This window comes from Giraffa tippelskirchi, chromosome 7 (assembly GCF_054371585.1).
Source record: "Giraffa tippelskirchi isolate mGirTip1 chromosome 7, T2T-mGirTip1v1.2.pri, whole genome shotgun sequence".
NCBI classification, from domain to species: domain Eukaryota; kingdom Metazoa; phylum Chordata; class Mammalia; order Artiodactyla; family Giraffidae; genus Giraffa; species Giraffa tippelskirchi.
The window spans coordinates 95,237,829-95,258,884 of record NC_137281.1 but is presented as its reverse complement, the minus strand read 5'-3'; the positions used below and the strand labels follow the sequence as shown (position 1 = coordinate 95,258,884).

The 21,056-nt window shown below is 39.4% G+C and overlaps 1 protein-coding gene across 4 annotated transcripts in view; it reads right to left on the bottom strand.

The window, feature by feature from the left end:
• The window catches only part of CDIN1 (CDAN1 interacting nuclease 1), a 233,470-nt gene extending 215,120 nt beyond the window's left edge, over nucleotides 1-18,350 (bottom strand). For all 4 annotated transcript variants that reach the window (XM_081507112.1, XM_081507111.1, XM_081507114.1 and 1 more), the window contains exon 1: nucleotides 18,069-18,350. In XM_081507112.1, the coding sequence (XP_081363238.1) occupies nucleotides 18,069-18,169 (101 nt within the window). In that variant the 5' untranslated portion in view covers nucleotides 18,170-18,350. The remainder of the gene's footprint in view (nucleotides 1-18,068) is intronic.
• Nucleotides 18,351-21,056: the final 2,706 nt, after the last annotated feature.

The window sequence follows — 21,056 nt, the reverse complement described above, 5'->3', positions numbered from 1 at the left end:
ATCTAGATAAAGGTACGGAGTACTTAAAAATTCTTCTGACAGTTCCAAAGTTAGATGACAAAAGTTCAACTTGTCAAAGAAATAAACCCTCTTCAAAGAAGATGTATTTTCAGTTCCAAGGTTATATATGTCAGTTGTCTTTTCTATAAGCCAGAAGAACATTTTTATTTTTAGCTAAGGCTTATCTACAGAGCAGAAAATAATAGCACACTCATGCCTTTCACTCAGAAACAGTAAACTTTATAAAAACAGACAAACTTACCACAGCTAAACAGATAGCTGAGCTTTGAGGAAATGGGATGGCATTAAAAAGCTAAACAACTAGCTATAAATAAGCTCCTGGAAATGCTTAAAATTGAAAGAAAAAAAAAAAGTGCCAGACTCCCATTTAGCCAATAGGTACGTAGGCTCTGAAGTACCCACAATCAGCATAAGTTCTGCCATGCTGCCCTGCCATTCACCTCAACCTTGACCTCAAGATTAAGCTCACTTTTATTGCGCACAAAGGTCACCTGTATTAGGTCAAAATTCAAAGTCCCTTGTCAGAAAAGGTTGATATATTCCAACCTTTCCTTCTCCATGCATCAAATTTTTCATGGTAAAGTCCTATTCAGCAGACAGTATATTCAGCAATTTATTGTACCACTGTAATACAGTGCAGAATACAACTGTCCAAAAAGCCAGCACATGAATAAAATATTTTTCATGAAAATGCACAAAATCTAGTCTCCTTACACACCTCTAACATGAAAACTGAGTCTTGTTTTCACACTTCACAAGAGTTATATGGAAAATAATTGTCCTCAAAACACAATAGTATAGTTATGACTTTTACTTCCATCTTTGACTACAGGCAACTATTTCTCAGAGTGTCACTCAGAGTTTTTAAGAATTATTATTTTTTAAAGCATGAAGATCTCTAACCAGTTTTAATACTTTTATTCCAATCTGGCCTAAGCAGTTTAAGTGAAGCATATCAAAAGCTGAAAGCCTCTGTGACCTGGAACTTAGAAGATATGCTCTCTGATAAAATAGAAAAGGGTTTTCCCTGATGGACCAGCGGTTAAGACTCCATGCTTCCAACGCAGGGGAACATTGAGTTTGATCCCTGGTTGGAGAACAAAGATCCCACATGCTGTGGTGGAGCAGCCAATAAATAAATATACTTTTCTAAAATTCTCAGACTTTATCAGCCATCATGGATGGACCTAGAGACTCTCCTACAGAGTGAAGTAAGTCAGAAAGAGAAAAACACAGATCATATAATATCACTTATATATGGGATCTAGAAAATGATACAGATGAATTTATCCACAAAGCAGAGAGATACAGACATAGAGAAGAAACACATGGACACCAAGGGGGTAAAGGGAGGGTGAAATGAATTGGGAGGTAGGGACTGACACAAATACACTATTGATGCTACAGTTAACTGATAAGAAACTACTATGGGGCTTCCCAGGTGGCACTAGTGGTAAAGAACGTACCAGCCCATAAGAGATGGGGGTTCAACCCCTGGGTCAGGAAGATCCCTTGAGTAGGAAATGGCAATCTACTCCAGTACTCTTGCTTGGAAAATTCCATGGGCATAGGAGTCTGGCAGGTTACAGTCCATGGGGCTGAAAAGAATTGGATATGACTGAACGACTGAGTATACACACACACACACAAACACACAAGAACCTACTAAACAGCACAGGGAACTCTACTCAAAGCTCTGTGGTGACCTAAGTGGGAAGGGAATCCAAAAAAGAGGGCATATACATATATATATGTGTGCATATACATATATATATATAGTATAGCTGACTCACTTTGCTGTACAGCAGAAACTAACACAATGTTGTAAAGTAACTATACTCCAATAAAAATTTAAAAAACAAAAGTATCAGGTTTTAACATTTCCAGTTATTCTGTCTTAGGCAGTGATCATGTTACATGACCGTTTTCTAAGCAGGAGGAATCAATCTAAACCTTGAGATGCCCATTTTGCCACCAATGCAAAAGCATATCATGATTGCCAGTATCAGCTAAAGACTATATTTTCACCCTAATTTGCTAAAAGCTGGTTTCCTATTATCCTGGGGGTTAAAGAAAAACACTTTGGAAATCTAGAAAATAAGAAGGCTGGTTTAGATAAAATCTTTTCAGTTACTAACACTGAGTCTATTATAACCACAGATACTGTCACAACACACTAACAAAGTAATGCTCAAAATTCTCCAAGTAGAGGCTTCAACAGTACGTGAACCAAGAACTTCCAGATGTACAACCTGGATTGAGAAAGGCAGAGGAACCAGGGACCAAATTGCCAACATCCGCTGGATCATCGAAAAAGCAAGACAGTTCCAGAGAAACATCTACTTCTGCTTTATTGAATACACCAAAGCCTTTGACTGTGTGGATCACAACAAACTGCGGAAAATTCTTAAAGAGATGGGACTACCAGAGCACCTGACCTGCCTCCTGAGAAAACTGTATGCAGGTCAAGAAGCAACAGTTAAAACCAGACATGGAACAACAGACTGGTTCCAAACTGGGAAAGGAGTACGTCACCCTGCTTATTTAACTTTTATGAAGAGTACATCACGTGAAATGCCAGGCTGGATGAATCACTGGAATCAAGATTGCCGGGAGAAATATCAATAATCTCAGATATGCAGATGACACCACGCTTATGGCAGAAAGAGAAAAGGAATTGAAGAGCGTCTTGATGAAAGAGGAGAGTGAAAAAGCTGGCTTAAAGCTCAACATTCAGAAAACTAAGATCATGGCATCTGGTCCCATCACTTCATGGAAAATAAATGGGGAAACAGTGGAAACAGCAACAGACTTTATTTTCTTGGGTTCCAAAATTATTGCAAATGGTGACTGCAGCCATGAAATTAAAAGATGCTTACTCCTTGGAATAAAAGCTATGACCACCCTAGACAGCATATTAAAAAGCAGAGACATTACTTTGCCAACAAAGGTCCATCTAGTCAAAGCTATGGTTTTTCCAATAGTCATGTATGGCTGTGAGAGTTGGACTATAAAGAAAGCTGAGTGCCAAAGAATTGATGCTCTTGAACTGTGGTGTTAGAGAAAACTCTTGAGAGTCCCTCGGACTGAAAGATCAAACCAGTAAATCCTAAAGGAAACCAACACTGAATATTCATTGGAAAAACTGATGCTGAAGCTGAAGCTCCAATATTTCAACCACCTGATGCGAAGAACTAATTCATCGGAAAAGACCCTGAGGCTGGGCAAGACTGAAGGCAGGAGGAGAAGGGGATGACTGAGGATGAGATGGTTGGATGGCATCACTGACTTGATGGACATGAGTTTGAGCAAGCTCTGGGAGCTGGTGATGGACACGGAAGCCTGCTGTGCTGCAGTCCATGGGGTCGCAAAGCGTTAGACACGACTGAGCAACTGAACTGAACTGAACCATTGCAACAAGCATCCTTAAATCAACAATGATAACAATAAGAGCATCAGCAAAATTAATTCGACACAGTATCTGGAACTGCCTAATCATTTCTTATGTACTAACTTATGTCAAGTTCCTAAGAATCCTGTTTTATAAACAAGGACACTGATGTACCAAGGTCACCAGCAAGTAAGTCATGAAGCCAGAATTCAGATGTCTATTTCCAAAGCCAAGTCCTTTAAACCAGTATAAAAAACTGCCTCTACAACAAAAAACTGAATGGCCTCCTGGAGTTCACAATAATAGGGTTTTGCTTCCTATCGATTTATACAATAATTAACCATAAACAAAGAGAGCTAAATAAACCACCCAAGGTCAATCACAAGCCATGACAACTCTGCCAAACTCAATACCGCCAGGCCAGACCACCAGTGTGGGCCCACCCCCACACAGAATATGTACATTCTGAAATACACATATGTTTGCCTAATGTTGTTGATTTTATTTTCAAATAAAACTTCTGTTTTAGTTGTATGCTGTCATGTTATTTTATTACCGATACTTTGGACTTTGAAAAGAAATACTCACATCTGAACATGTGATAATTAAGTCTTTACAAAACTGTACTAAATCAAATGGTAATCATTGGCTATCTCCCCCATTCCATTGTTTTTCATTACAACTGCAGAGATGTTTATTTTCCTTTTTATATTGGAATAATTGCCAAGTGAAGAGGTAACAACTAAGCTTCAAGTCGGTCTTAAAATAATTTCTGACATGATAAACCCTTAGGTATACCATGGGAGCATTTCTAAATTCCTATAGACTGAATAATCACTAAATTTAGTCAATGAATCTATTCTGAAAGGGGTTAATTTTCCTAAATGAGACATGTATATAGCTTTTGTTTTATAACCAAGCAGCATTTTTTTTTAGGTATGTTCAATCAAATGTCCATTACGATGTGATTCATAACACCTACAATATACTAGGGACTGACTCGAATTCTAGTTCCCATAATAACCATGGTGGGGGAAAAAATTATGTATCCTCTGATTGGATTAAAAAAAAAAAAAAGCCACGGGTGGAGGTGAGGAGGAAGAAAGTCCAACATTCACAAAAATATTATAATTTATAAGAATCGGTGAGGTACAGATGTATGTGTTATGAGCTCTTTCTAGGAAAAAAGCTATAAAAGTCACAGTAAACTGGGTAAAGAAAATTCTAGAAAAGATATGCCACAGGGCCATAATGTGTAATGCAAAGGTCTCAAATTGCTGATGGCATGCAGTGGTGCAGAGGCTTAAGAAGTGCCTTATATAGATAGACAGCTGCTGGGAAGCTGCTTACGGAGGATAGCATAGGGAGTTCAGCTTGGTGCTCTGTGATGACATGGAGAGGGAAGAAGGGGGAGGGGGGAGAAAGAAAGAGGTTCAAGAAGGAGGGGATATATACACACACACACACATAGCTGATTCACTGTGTTGTACAGCAAAAACTAACACAATATTGTAAAGCAACAATACCCCAATGAAAAATAAACCAAATGTCTTTGGTGAAATTGGGGAGAGATGGGTAAGCTGAGGTTTGCACAGTAGCCAATTTCGGTAGGGTCAACACTCCCACTATGGCTGATGCAAGGTCACATTGTACAGAGTGGAGAAAAGATGCTTGCAATTCACTCTCACAAGCTAGAAAGAGCCAACTCCAGCACCCATGGGCTGCAGGCCAAATTCAGCCCACAAACTTAGGCTGTTTGTCCAGGAAACTGTTGGCCCAGAGTGCTTTTTCAAAATTCAAACAAATTGACAAGATTTAGAATTCGGGATCTTTTTTTTTTTCCCTGAAAAATCAGATCTAGAGCTGCTTTCTAGAGAATAGAAGCCCCCTGGCAGTCATAGGCCCACATTCCTACATGGCAGCAGAGGGCTGGCTAAGGCTGCGGCCGCTCTGTCCGTGCACACAACTGTCCCTTCACTTTGCCACCACCCCAACCAGGCCAGCCACGGAGAAGGCACTGGCACCCCACTCCAGTACTCTTGCCTGGAAAATCCCATGGACAGAGGAGCCTGGTGGGCTGCAGTCCAGGGGGTCACTAAGAGTCGGACACGACTGAGCGACTTCACTTTCCCTTTTCCCTTCATGCATTGGAGAAGGAAATGGCAACCCACTCCAGTGTTCTTGCCTGGGGAATCCCAGGGTCAGGGGAGCCTGGTGGGCTGCCGTCTATGGGGTCGCACAAAGTCAGACACGACTGAAGCGACTTAGCAGCAGCAGCAGCAACCAGGTCAGTACCACTCCTTCACTCCTCGCTGATACCAGCCTGGCCCATCAGACTTCCAGGGCAGGTGGCGATCTTTAACTGCTGCTGCTAAGTCGCTTCAGTCGTGATCTTTAACTAAAGAGCATGAAAGGAGAGTTCTGCCTCCAGATGTGTAATCCTGGTCAAATTCTCCTCAGTTGCTGCCTCTCTTAACACTAAGTGATTTGACTAGACGATCTCTAGTTATGATCTCAGTCCAACACTCTCTAAGTCACTGCATCTGAAATAACGAGAGAATTATGCAGATCCCTCAGGAGAAGCTTTTGTGATCAGCACGTGACCAGCTCTAAACATGCCCACCAAAGTGTAAATAAAAATTCAAAATGTTATGATGCATGCATGCTCAGTTGCTCAGTCGTGTCCAACTTTTTGTGACCCCATGGACTGTAGCCCACCAAGCTCCTCTATCCATGGGATTTTCCAGCAAGAATACTGGAGTGGGTTGCCATGCCCTCTTCCAGGGGAACTTCCTGACCCAGGGATCAAACCTGAATCTCCTGATTCTTTTACCACTGAGCAAACTGGGAAGCCCAAAAATGTTACAAACTGGACATTAAATGTATTTTTATAATAATATATATTTTAGCTGCCTTCAGGAAGAATCTAGATAACGTTAGCTGTGTCAGTTAAGAAATGATGTTTGTGAGCTATCTGTTACATCTAGGCTACAAGGGTCTGTGAAGTTTTTAATGCTATACAACCAAGAGTCTCTCTTACAACCCCCAATCCATTTAGTGTCTTAGCTAAATTCACCAGGGATATAAGAGAGACTCTTGAAATGCAAGTGAATTTCAAATTTTATTAGCTTTCTCTACCAACAGTATCAGCAAAAACAAACAGCAGTGTAACATACCTTAAACAAAAGATGGTATCAGCTTGAGAGAGTTTTAGACAGAAGCAAAAAATAGAAAAAAAAAAAATCACGTCTAATTTCATGTATGATTGTAGTAAGATGCATTTAAATGATGGTTTACTCTCCCACATTCCACCTACAAAAGAGGTCACCTACAAAGAGCCTTAGTCCCCCACAAGTTTAGACACCATCTCACAAGTTATGGAATCTTTGGGGGCTAAGTCCTGCCCAACCTCCAGTGATAAACCACAAAGTGTTTCACCCTGCATTTCTATATGTCCTGAAGCTGGAGCTGGGTACTCACAGCAGTCTTAAATGAAACACACCCAGTTCTGACTTTTTGAGAATGATCACAAGTATCTATGACAAACACTGATCCCTAAACTTGCTGAGGGTCAATCTGAATTTTCCATGACCCTAAGCTGATGTGGGGAGCAACAAGTCAGTTAGCTGAGAAGTGAGTTTAATTAAAAAGTACATCACAAACTTTAGAGACCTCTGCCATCCTATGCGGTGCCAGCAGTGTATTTGGGGATTTTCAAAAGTCGTAAATGATAACTCTTCTAAATATCAAGAGTTGATAACACTTGTAAATATCAAGGGTCTGCTATGCCTATTTCCTAAAACAGAATAAACACAAGATCCAAGTTTATATCTCATCTTTTCTTAGGCCTGAAGCAAAGGACAGGTCTAACAATAACCAGAAGATTGAAAATAAATACATGAGTTATGTTGGAAGGAGTGAAAATGCACCACCTATTTTAAGTCTCAGACTGGTAAAATGACTACTGCTCCCAGGACACTCACTCACTCATGGCTACAATCGTGTCTGACTCTTTGTGACCCCATGAACTATACCGTCCATGGAATTCTCCAGGCCAGAACACTGGTGTGAGGAGCCTTTCCCTTCTCCAGGGGATCTTCCTAACCCAGGGACCGAACCAAAGTCTCCCACATTGCGAGTGGATTCTTTACCAGCTGAACCACAAGGGAAGCCCAGGACAACCTAAGAAAAAGCCTGAGCTTCACACAGAATTGCCGCAATTCCCATGAGCCAGCATTCAGCCAAGGAAAGATATTACACTGAACATCAGTATCAAGACATATGAATCTACCGTACTTTTTCCTCTGCTTGTATTGCTTTGTTTCAAAATATTTATTCCCATGGTGTTGAAGTTATTTCTCTAAGTTTAACCGATTTCAAACATTTTTAGCAGCTGAATCTCAATGTTTAAAACACATAAAAAAAAATAAGTCCTGAGATATTTTAACATTTTACTTCGGATGGAAAATTACAGAGCTCTTGGTTATTTCAATGGGACTGCGGGTTTTATCAGGTCACAGTTTGAACACACTAGGCTAAAACACAAAAACAAAAAACTTATTTGCTGTCTTGAAGGCACAGAAAAGATTAACACCTCAGTGAAGGGAAGGCACTTGAAAAAGCTGACATTGTCAACTGTATCACTGTTCTTTGGCAAAAAGGAAATTTTGGTTCATAAGGAAGCATTATTAACTCTTGAATGTGTTATCAAGATGCCTCCTGAAAGGTAGGGATGGAGAAAAGAAAGAAAAGTAGAGGCAAGAATAAGTTCCCCAAAGTGGCCAGAAAAGGGCTGGATTCATGACCACCCATGTGCCATCATTAATCCATCATGCACAGGTAGCTCCATGCTGGTTTCAAACCCATGGACCAAACCATCCTGGATGCAGCTGTTTGTCTGCTCCCCTAAGAAATGGAGACTTGTCATTCAGTGAGAAACTGTAGCCAAGCACCTTTCCTGTGTTCATCATTGTATACCAGCTCTTCAAAGAGGCAATTTGAAACCAGAATGTCTTAAAACAAACACGAAGACATTTCCCTTCAAGAAAAAGACAACCAAAAATAAAAGAAAGGAAAATTTATTCGTTACCTGTCTCCCACAAGATTTTCATACCAATACATGACTTTAATATATTAAGGTCACTTTTCATGCTTACTCTGAAGAAGGGTTTTTATATCGGTTGTTTGCTTTTTTAAGGAAAATTCAACCAATATGGCAAAATTGCACAAAATGTGTAATAAAAACATAATGGGAAATTCAGTCAACATTTGTTGAAAGTCAAATAATAAAACATTATTACCCTATACATCTATTGAACATTTTTCTCCTAGGGAAATATATAATTCCTTTTTATTGTACCAGCAAACATTCCAGGATCAGTTATTACTTAGTAGACTGAAGTCGGATGCCTGAATATAGACTTAAAAATGAAGTCAATAATCTAATAACATAAAAGTCTCCCCCTAAAACTAATAAGAAATATTGTCAGCATATAGGTTCTTCTCTGGGTAACACTATATGAGGTTTTCTTCAAATACTCCTTTGCAGGAATTTAAGTTCATATCACTTTTATAACTATGCACACGTAAAGGGGCACAAATACCTGATAAAAGTTAAGCACTTCTTTCAGAAACTGATGATGCCATATACTTAACAAAATAGGCTTCCAGAAGAGTCTTTTTCCCTGACAGATCAGTTGGTAAAGAATCTGCCTGCAATGCAGGAGACCCGGGTTCATTTCCTGGGTCGGAAAGATCTGCTGGAGAAGGGTAGGCTACCCCCACTCCAGTGTTCTTGGGCTTCCCTTGTGGCTCAGCTGGTAAAGAATCCACCTGCAATGCGGGCAGACCTGGGTTCAATCCCTGGGTTGGGAAGAGCCCCTGGAGAAGGGAAAGGCTACCCAGTTCAGAGTGACTTTCACTTTTTCACAAATACAGCAACAAATAAAAACTTGAAATCTTACAGAGTAAAAACGCATGTTTTTAAAGATATCTAAAGGAAACACATAAAATAATCATATTCTTAGGCCAATTTCTTTCCCAATTTGCACTAATGATCAATACAGAAATATTCCTAAATATAAGTATTATTTTTGAAAGTCATATAAATTAATTATATTTCCTTGGCAAAAACACTAAAAGAATTTCCAGTTCAATAAAAGGCTGACGTTTTCTCCCTTTATGAGCTATTCTCACTCATGATTCTGGAACTCAGGTACACCGTAACATTATCAGAAGTATAGAAAATTGACTACCAATTGAGTACCAACTTTCAATTCAATTGAGAGAACAAGGTCAATAGAAACAATCTTCCAACTTCAGCAAACCAAGCACTGTAGTATTAATTATACCTTCAATAAGTGAAAGTGAAAATCGCTCAGTCGTGTCCCACTCTTTGTGACACCATGGACTGCACCTTGCCAGGCTCCTCTGTCTACGGAATTCTCCAGACAAGAATAATGGAGGGGGTAGCCATTCCTTTCTTCAGGGGATCTTCCCAACTCAGGGATTGAGCCCAGGTCTCCCTCACTACAAGCAGATTCTTTACAGTCTGAGCCACCAGGGAAGCCCATACCTTCAATGTGCTACTATCATTCTAAAAAAGTCAGTGACTCTAGGTTAAAACTTGTTGTGTTGTCATTGTTTTAATGGTATTACATATTGCTATGAAAGATATAAGGCAAGTTTCTGATATATGAGCCATATTCAGCTAATGATCAAATATCTATGTTCAAAGGCACACAATCAACTGATCCATATTAAAGCAAATTTGCATCTTCTATGTTTCAAAAGTTACTAGCTAGACATTTCTTCTACTGTAGGCCATTCACTAAATTCTAATAATAACAGTAATCATACTTACCACCTATTAAATACTTACTAGAACCTCTGTACTATACTAAGTGTTTCTGTTTTACATGCCTTATTTCACTTAATCCTCACAACAGCCTTAAGGAATTGAAGAGGGAAAGGAAGAATCTGGAGTCAGACCCTGCCTGGGTTTGAATCCTGTTTCTCTTACTTCCCAGCTGTGGAGCTTTATTCCTCCTTTTACAGATGGGCTTCCCTTGTGGCTCAGTGGTAAAGAATTGGCTTGCAGTGCAGAAGACCTGCAGGAGATGCAGGTTCGATCCCTGGAGAAGATCCCCTGGAGAAGGAAACAGCAACCCGCTCCAGAATTCTTGCCTGGAAAACCCTATGGACAGAGGGGAGCCTGGTGGGTTACAGTCCCTGGGGCTGCAAAGAGTCAGACTGAGTGACTAAACAACAACAACTATGACTCAGATAAAAAGAGGCAGAGCCCAGTCATTTCCCAAGAACAAATTGTTACAGGAAGCAAAAAGAATGAAATACAAGATTTCCTGTGGGAAAAGTTGACAGGTTAAAATGCATGGGGAAGGGGAAAAGTGGAAGGGGGTCTTCAGAAAAGGACAACTATAACCAACCAATAGTAGCAACAAATGAAGCTAGGTGACTTAGTAGCTCAGTCATGTCCGACTCTTCGTGACCCCGTGGACTGCAGCCCTCCAGGCTCCTCTATCCATGAAATTTTCCAGGCAAGAGTACTCGAGTGGGTTGTCATTCCCTCCTCCAAGGAATCCTCCTGATCCAGGGATGGAATCTAGGTCTGGAGCATTGAAGGCAGATTCTTTATCATCTGAGCCACCAGGGAAGCCCCCAAACAAATGCAAAAGCTAAGTAAAGTGATTGTTCTTGCCTCAAGCAAGTCCTTTCACTCCTCCATTCCTAACCAGACTAGACCCCTAAGTCCACTACCAAGAACTACTAAGTTCAATATTGGTAAATACACAAGTAGAGCCAGCCTTAACTCCAGTTCTCAGAGTTAAGTGAAGATCTCAAGAAAATAAACTAAGTATATATTAGTTTAAGAACAGGGAGCCCAGCCAAATTTTAACTATTTCTTTAGAGATTTCTCTAGGAAGACCCTCATAAAAGCGAATGACTGCCTATACAGTGAAAGTAAACCAAGACCAAAAAAAAAAAGCTTAGAAATGTGATAGGCATCATTAGAAAAACCTGTGCAAGGATTCCCAAGAGAAAAAATACAGAAACAAGGTAAAGACACTTATTTGCTTAGAGTTTCACTTTTGACTCATTAGAATAGGAATCAATAGTAACCAAATAACTAATGCATAGCAAAGGAACTCAGGAAAAAATTAAATTGTGCCAAAGGGCAGTTTACCAACAAAAGAACAAAGTTTTATCTCCTCTAAGAATTCATCTTGATTAGCCATATCTGAACTAACTGTACAACAATATTTCAGTTTCCAACATTCTATGATTCTAATAATTTATAGCTATTATATGTGTCTTGAACTTCTCAGACCACAGGTTATTCAAAATTAATTACTACATTATCCTTTCTGTTTTCTAAAAACTATCCAAATAGTGCCACAAACAACACACAGTGAATGTAAATAAACTGCAAGGACTGGTGAAAATCATGGGCTAACTATAGTATGGACTGTTTTACATAAAATGTGGTAGAAAACGATTCTAGTTGAAAGAGTACTTCAGTAAGAGAACTAGAAAATCACCAATAGACAATACCCATAGTAACTATTTCATGTAAGAACCACTGATGGATGCTAAAATCAGTGGGGGAAAGTGTAAGGTGATAAACAGGATAGTTGCAGAGACTCAAAGGATATCCCCACAAGGCAATTATTGGAAAAAGAACATTAGTAACTTTACAGTGGAGAAACATGGCAGACATCACCCCTTAACCAAGTGAATAAGGTTAACCCTCTGCAATAAGACATATGAAGTCTGGTCCCCCGGATAACATACCCTGAGAAGGGCAACATCACTTCTAGGGTCTTCTTGACAAAAATGCTTACCTTCATCTAATCATGAGAAAACATTAAACATAAACTTAGGAACATTCAACAAAATAACTAAATTCTTCAAAAGTGACAGTATCATAAAAGACAAAAAAAAAAAAAAAAATAGTGAGGAACAGTCGCAGGATGAAGAAGACCACAAAGACATGACAACTAATCTCATGTATGATCCTGAAACAGAACAGAGACATTAGTCAAAAACAAAACAAAACAAAGAAACTAGCAAAGTTCACAACAGGTCTGTAAATTACTTGACTATATTGCATTAAAATCAATTTCCTGATTTTGACAATTGTATGGTGGTTATGTAAGATGCTAACATTAGGGGAACCTGAGGAAAGGATATATGGTTATTCTCTATAATATTTCTTCAACTTTTCTGTAAGTTAAAATTTCAAAATAAAATAAATATATAGGGGCTGGGGGCTTCTACCTGAATTAGGAAGTCCAGGAATAAGATTGGGAGATGCAGATAAAGGACTGCAACCTCAGCAAGTACTTAAATGTAGTATGTTCTATGTTCTTGGGGTCAAAGGGCCCATTTACTGTAAAACTGCAGAATAGAATAGAATAAGGGTGAGTTTGGGACTTGAAAAAATATTAGACATCACAGAATTCTACTGCATTTTAAATGGAAGGATTCTGCAACCAGAATGTTTAAGGAGACAGCCCAAGTTTAATGCAGTGACTTGGAAAACATAAATTTGTAATTTCGTGAAAACAAAGAGGCCATGGAGAATGATGTTGCAAAATAGACGCCAACGTGCAAAATAAAAGTTAGGTTTGGGGAAAATGAAACCACATATTTACCTTTGAGCATATACTAAAAGAAACTCCATCTGGAAAGATTAAAGAGTTAAGAATAAGAAAGCAAGCCATAAAGAACCTAGAAGAAAATTTAGGTGAAAAATTTACTTTTCATATCTTAGGACAGAAAAGCATATATTTAAAGTTAAGAATATAAAAAAATAACAATATTTAAAAGTACAACAATTGGGAAAACATCTGCAATAAAAATATGACATGTAAAGCATCAACACCCTTAACACATCCAGATCAATAAATAATAAAAAAATGAGTAGACAGTAAGAACAAACACTCTGATGGACAACTAGGAAAAGGACACCAGGCAAGTAATTCAAGACAATAAACAATGGGGAAAACATAGAATGCATTAAAAATGCAAATTATATAAATTATCAAAAATGTAAATTATGAGATGTCATTCTTGATCCATCATACTAAAAATGAAATGATGACTCTCTTCAATACTGACAAAAGTTACAGAAATGGATACTATGCACTGTGTACTGTTAGGAATTGGATTAATATAATCTTTTTGATGGTAGTTTGTCAATAAACATCAAAATCCTTCAAAATATAAATATCCTTTAGTTTGAAATTGCTAACGGGTGTTAAAGTGAGGCTGATGGACCCCTAGAGTCCCTGAGACTCTCTGAAAAGTCTACAAGGTCAAAACCATTTTTACAGAAACAGTAAGACTTGATTTGCCTTTTCTTCTGTGTGATATTAGAACTGATGGTGCAAAAAGAATGGTGGCCAAACCTGCCAGCTCCTGAGCACAAACCAAGGCTGGACACAACTGGCCTAGGAGTCTCCTGCTTGCAGAAAGAAAGAAAGCCAGTTTCACATAAGAATATCTTAAGATTCACTTATTAATTTTATTAAATCTCAACCCTAGATACACATTCTCTTAACATTCTGTATAACAAAATAGGAGGTAAATCAAAAGCACGTCTATCGAAGCATGATGACTGTCTGAAGGGGAAGCATTTGTATGACTGTTTGAGAGCTGAACTAGGTGCCTTTTCCATGGAACACCATTTCTTCTTGGATGAATGATGAACAAACTATGATTATGTACATTTGGGTATCTAGCAGACATTTTCTCAAAAATAAACAACATGAGCCTGTCACTTCAAGAGAAACAACCAATAGTATTTGCTGCCAATGAAAAAATTGAGCTTTCAAGGGGAAAATCAAATATTGGAAAACTCTGCATCTATCACCATAAGTGCTACAGCTTCAAATCCTACAGACTTTTCTGATGAGATCAGTGGGTATATTAACAAATGTGACTGTTTTTGATGCTGTGTAATGAAAGGTGACAACATTAGAAGATTTGCATAACTCACAACCAATATTTTGCAAATGAACAATGCATGATGATAAGAACTATGCATGGGTGAAAGATCCACTCAAAGTTCAAGACCGGCAAAAAAGTTCTATAATATGTTTCACTTTCCACATTGCAATTAACTTCTAAGAAAACTCCACTTGTTGGGTATTATGTAGTAACAAAAATACTTTCCCTTTTCCAACTACATTTTTGTCTAAGGCCAGAATTTCTTCATATTCTTTAATCAAGATAGCATATCACAAGTTGAATGCCGAAGCAGACAGATCTTGTTTCTCTTAAGACAGGTAGTAAAGAGATTTGCAAAAGTGTAAAACAAGGCCATTTTTCTCACTAGCTTTTTGAAATTATGGTTATTAATCTTCAAAATAAATAAGCAATTTTTTGTATTTCTCAGGTTTAATTTACATTTTGGTAGACATCAACAGATAAAACCCATGTAAACAAAAGTTTTCTGGGGTCCTCAGTACTTTTTCAGAGTTTGAAGAGACCAAAAGTTTGACAACTGATGATATGGTGACTCTCAATTCCTGAGATTCTAAAGTATTAATAGGAAAACAAGCAGACTTGGCATGATATAAATACAGAAATATCAGAAAATTAGAAAAACAAAACTCTTGATGTCCAGCAAGTACATCTAGAATGTGATATTATTAGTTATTTGAAATAAATTATAAGGAATTTTTAAAGATGAGAAATGCTTACAATATGTTAAATGAGAAAAATAGGACCTATAAACTATATTAGCAGAGAAAGTATTGCACAGAAAAAAAAAAAGACTAGAAATATTTTTAAAATATATTAACAGAAATTTTCAGAAAGATTATGAATATTTTTATATTTTCTTTACTGAGCATGTACTACTTTTAAAATCAGCAAAGTAAAAATTTTCAGCAATTTTCAAAAGCATTTCAGCACTTTATTTTCAGAATTCAATCTAGGTGAACATCACACAAAAAAATTATTGCTGCTGTTATTAATATTAAAAATAATTAAGGTGGCTTAGTATAGAACTCTGAACTGAAAGTCATGAAACCTGTATTCTAGACACTTTTGCGCCATCCAATATCTCCAGGCTTTTTGACAAGTCACTTAACTTCTTTGAACCACCAGAAATTATCTCTGAGGTCCTTACTTGACTAACCCTCAGGTACAATGAACTGTCAGATCTAAAGGTTGTTCAAGTCCTTTGCATCCAACATCTAAAGTAAAACAGTGCTATAGTGCAAACTGTGAGGCCATCTCCCAAATTACACACTTCATGGAATTCCTACCCATGCTGCTCTTCAATTCCTTCTGCAGATTGGTAGTACAGCTCTCTCAATAAACTTTCCAGTAAAAGAAGAGTTAGTTAAAAAAAAAAAAAGAAGAAGAGTTAGTTATACCCTAAATGGTATTTGAAAAAAGCAAAAATATTTGGACATACATATATCATATGTCATATCTCAAAAAAGGCATACGAGAACAGGCAAGCCACGTGGTGCCCCAAAGGAATGGGAGTCTTTCGTAAGTGTACTTCATCAATGCACACATGTAGAATCTAGAAAAATGGTACTGATGAACCTATTTGCAGGGCAGGAAGAGAGATGCAGAGAGAACTAACTTGTAGTCACAGGGAGGGGAAGGGGAGGGTGGGGTGAACTGAGAGAGTAGCACTGACATATACCCTATTGTGTGTAAAACAGAGAGCTAGTGGGAAGCTGCTGTATAACACAGAGCCCAACCCAGTGCTCAGCGAGGAATAGGGGAGTGGGATGGGGGAGGGCGTGGGAGGGAGGCTATATATGTATACATAGAGCTGATTCATGTTTTTATACAGCAAAAACACAACACTGTAAAGCAATTACATTCCAATTAAAAAAAAAGACATAAAACCTTAACAAAAGAAGAGGTTACTTCTAATGGAGAGGAGAAGGTATTTGCTATGGAAAAGAAAGAAAAAGAATGAGGCAGAGAGAAAGAGAAGAGAGGAAAAGAGAGAAGCAAAAATACAGTGCTAATATAAGTATGTAACAAGAGCAGAATTATCTAATTGCCTGAGGTATCTTAAAATTGCCCCCAAAAATCTATCTATTCCCTGACCAGCCTTCACCCATTCTAACTCTGTCAATTTTTGTTCCCTGTTAGCAAATCTGATAAAAAATCTTAAAGACTATAAAAGGATAAATTAAATCTGAATAATAGTCAAAAGAGATCCCTTCATTTTACAGATTAGGAAAACTGAGTCCTTCAAGGAAAAAACTGAGTCATAAAAGACCTTAAATTTGTACATTACTAATACCAATTATCCAATAATCTCTCTGCTAGAAAACACTTCCTTGATGATATCAAAGACAAGGAAGCTCATGGTGTTCAGTGCCACAGAGTAACATGGAATAAATTTGGATTTGGCTTTAAAACAGAATAAAGGTAAACAAACATTCTATACTTTAAACATGGGACAAGTACCCTGCTGGTCCTGGATTGGTTCTTGTGTAATGTCAGGGCCTCAGTTAATACATCTTTAAAATGAGGAAATCTAGAGCATATAGTTGCTAAAGTCCCTTCTTAGAAAGTTGGATAAGCATAAAAATCACTGGAAAAAAGACATGCGCAGGGAGATGGGAAGTATGAAATACACCTGGAATGTGTATCCAATGTTGTTACTGTTCAGTCGCTCAGTCGTGTCTGACTCTTTGCGACCCCATGGACTGCAGCACGTCAGGCTTCTCTGTCCTTCACCATCTCCTGGAACTTGCTCAAACTCATGTCCGTTGAATTGGTGATGCCATTCAACCATCTCGTCCTCTGTTATCCCCTCTCTGGTCCTCTGTCGTCCCCCATCTGTGCATCCATATGGTTGCTCAAATAACCAATCTTGACGCAACAGTAGAATCCGTAGGGTACCAGTCTCTGACTGGCTTGGAACACTTGAGGTCACTTTGTTGCAGTAGAGAGCCACAGTGAACCAGAAGAGTACCCTTTAGGCTTGTACTCTTCTTTGTTTCCAGAGGTCAATTAAAAGTGTCCTCCATTTTCATCTTTTTAATCTACAATTCATATTTCCACTTTGAGAGGGCCCTGCCACCTGTCATTCATTCCTAGAATCTGTCAATTAACCACTAGACATTAATGCAAGGAGGCCTCCCTGGTGGCTCAAGGGTAAAGAATCCGCCTGCCAGTGCAGGAGATGCAGTTCAATCCCTAGGAGGGGAAGATCCCCTGGAGAAGGAAATAACAACCCACTCCAGTACTCTTGCCTGGAGAATTCCATGGACAGAGGAGCCTGGTGGGCCACACAGTCCATGAGGTTGCAAAGAGTAGGACACAACTTAGCAACTAAACAACAATAACAAATTTATGCAGCACCTACTTACGTGCACCCATCAACAAGCAAAACCAAGTTTTCAACAAACATTTGTTGATTTGAACTTAACTGCATGGCCTTGGAAGGCTGCCTGGGATTCATCCATTAAGACTCTCCTATAAGGCTGGTCAAAGAAGAAACCTTTTTCAACATCCCTGATCTCCTAACACCTGACACTCGTGTTTCTCCCCAGTTACGTGTGACACGTGGTTCCCAAGCACCAGCTGGGCTGCCAGGCACAGCTGCTGCAGGCAAAAGGGCTCTGTGAGGGGCGAGATGGGCACTTACCTGGGGAACCTCTGCTTCAGCTTCCTCAGGCTCTGCCTGGTAGGCGGCACAGACACTAGGCACTGGGCTATCTCGTCGTACTGGGCTTTGGTCAGTATCATGTTGGGCCAGGGACAGGGAGATGACAAGGGAAAGGAAAAAGAACACCCTTGTCTCGAGCAGTCTTGCTGTTGCCAGACGAGGGTGCGTGCAGAGCGCTGTGTCCTCGACTTCCTGGGCCCCTAACCCCCTGCACCCCTGGGTGCACAAGCCTAGACTTCACCAGGCACCTCCTCGGCGGGAGGCGGGCTGTAGACAGACTGCCCTTTCTTGGCTTTCTGAGCAGCCGCAGTGGGCCCAGCCGAAGGCAGCCAGCCGCCATGTCAGTTAAGGGCAAGCCAACCAGGAAGTAACGGCCGCAGGCAGAGGTGGCGCCTAAATCTCTAAGGGGAGGTCCCTGGGCATGGCCCACCTGGGATTAACGTGAGATGTTCTTGGCTTTAATGCCTTCCCTGTTGCCAGAAGCCAGGGAGTCCTGGCGCATCGATCAGGCATCAGGGCTCACATGAGTCCGGGAAAGCGACTGCCAGGGCGCGCGATTTGAACACGCTTCCAAACGCGCACGTTTAACCGCAGCTCCAATCGGAGACAGGCCTGCAGAGAAACACGCCTTCTCTCAGCGAAACACTGCGCCCTGGGAGCCTGAGATGAGGAGCTGTAAAACTGCAAACCCACTAAGATCGCCATAGACTTAACAGCTTGGCTTGTGTTGAGGGAAGTAAAAAAACTTGTGCAGCTAGCGAGGAACACAATTTTGGCCCTGCTGGGAAAGAGGCTAGAAAACAAAACCCACATCATCAAACAGTAAAGAATATGACTGCAGTAAAGAATATGACATTCACTCCTCACAATTAGGTGCTCAAGAACTGAAATAATTTCTCATTCATTTGCGAATTCCCAGTTCTCAAAAAATAGTAGGCATTCAGTAAATATTTGGAGAAATAAGTCAGTGGAAGAATTTATCTGTTTTGTGTACGTGTTGTGGGTGGATCCCAGCTTGCCCGAGGCCATTGATTAGGACATTAGCCCCTCCTTTAATTCATTTAAAATAAATCTACTTGGTTCTTAGAAGGCCATGTGTTATGTTTGTTTTCAAATTTTAACATTTTATATGAAAAAGTGTTTAGGTATTATAGAATGTGTAAATGGATATTTTGTTGTTGTTGTTCGTTTTTAAATCTTGAATAAGACCTGGGTTAGAAGTTTAGCTTAGATATGCCTCCTTAGATAAATTCTTTACACTGTCTAAGCCTCAAATCCTTTGTCGGTAAAACTGATTTTTAATTCATGCGGTTATTTGTAATGTAAGATTAAATAAGATAGTACAATGAATGGATTCCTTAGCTTCCAGCAGATAGTCTATGGAAGATAAATAGCCTGTATAAGACAGTTGTTCAGCAGCTTAGTCATGTACAACTCTTTGTGACCCAATGGACTGCAGCATGCCAGGCTTCCCTGTCCTTCACCATCTCCCCCAGCCTGCTCAAACTCATGTCCATTGAGTCGGTGATGCCATCCAACCATCTTGTCCTCTGTCATCCCCTTCTCCTGCCTTCAATCTTTCCCAGCATCAGGGTCTTTTCCAATGAGTCTACTCATTGTATAAGACTACTTGAAGGTAATAGGTCAGGGCATTTACCAGGTGGTGTTTGCTCCCCACACTTTGACTCATTTGATCCCTATAATTTCCTAGGAGGCAGATACTATTGCCATCCTCCTCCTCCTCTTCCTCTCCTCCTCCTCCTCCCTTTTGTGCAAGGTGAATAAACTGAGGCATGAAAAGAGTAAGTAACCTCCCAGAGGTCATGAGAATGAGCAAGTAGCAGGGGTAATTTAAACTCCTGAAATTTGGTTCCAGGATCTGTGCTCATGCCAACTCTCAGTAATGCTTAATTACTACACCAAAAAAAAAAAAAAAGTCACACTCTCTTAGGCCAAAGGTTAAGGATTTTTTTTTTTTTTTGAAAGGAGACAATATTTCAAAGAATCTTTTAGTCCAAGTTTTAGAAAAGTTTCATCCCTTTATTTTGCCAGTCATCTCAAAGTCCCATATCAACAGTGGATCCTGAATTCAGCAACCATAGATTCTTTTGAATATTTACATCAGAATGTTTCCTTCCCATATGCTTTGCATCTAGCTCTGGTTGTGTGACATTAGTACATAACTATTTATTTATGGCAGCATGGCCTGGAGTTGCCACCTGGCTAGTTTGTTGCTGACCCTGCCATGACTCTTACATGAAAGCTAGCTGACGATAAGCAGACGCCACTTGATCCCCCATTCCTTTCTCCTTCCCCACTTCACTCTTCAATTCACAGCCAACAGATTTTTATAGAAAACATCAGTTCAAGGATGTTTGCACTGGATTATTTTTTATAGTAACTCTTCTCTCTGGCTCTTGTCCTGCACTCACCCTCACAACCCTAAAGGAAAAGGCCAGGTTTGTTTTTCTGTTTTTATTTTTAACATGCTGGCAGTTTACAATTTTGACCCAAATCCAGTAGATTGTTTAGAGTTAGCGCCTGGGGAAAAGCACAGTGATGTTACTGTTTTTGTTGGCAATGACAGTAGCGTTGTTTATTAAGCACAAAATAGAAGCAAAGCAGAAATGTGATGGTTGCCATGTAGGTGTTTCTTATTTTCTTTGAACGTGAGCTAGTTGGACTAAGCCAATTATTTCTTTGAGACACGTTTTCTCCCTCTTTTGCCCCATCTCTTAAAATGCATTCTGTGCCCCCCATCTGCTGTTACTCCTTCTAGAGCAGTCTCCATGCCTGGAGTTGCCCCACTGTTTCTCAGTCAGTCTGTCGCTAATACCAACCGTTTTCTACTAAGTAAAGTAGGGTCATGAAATGAAAACAAAACCAAATGAAAAACCCAAAGAACTGGCTACCTGTTTAAAATCAGCCATAAATTGTGTGACCTTGAGCAAGTGACAGCCTCTCTGA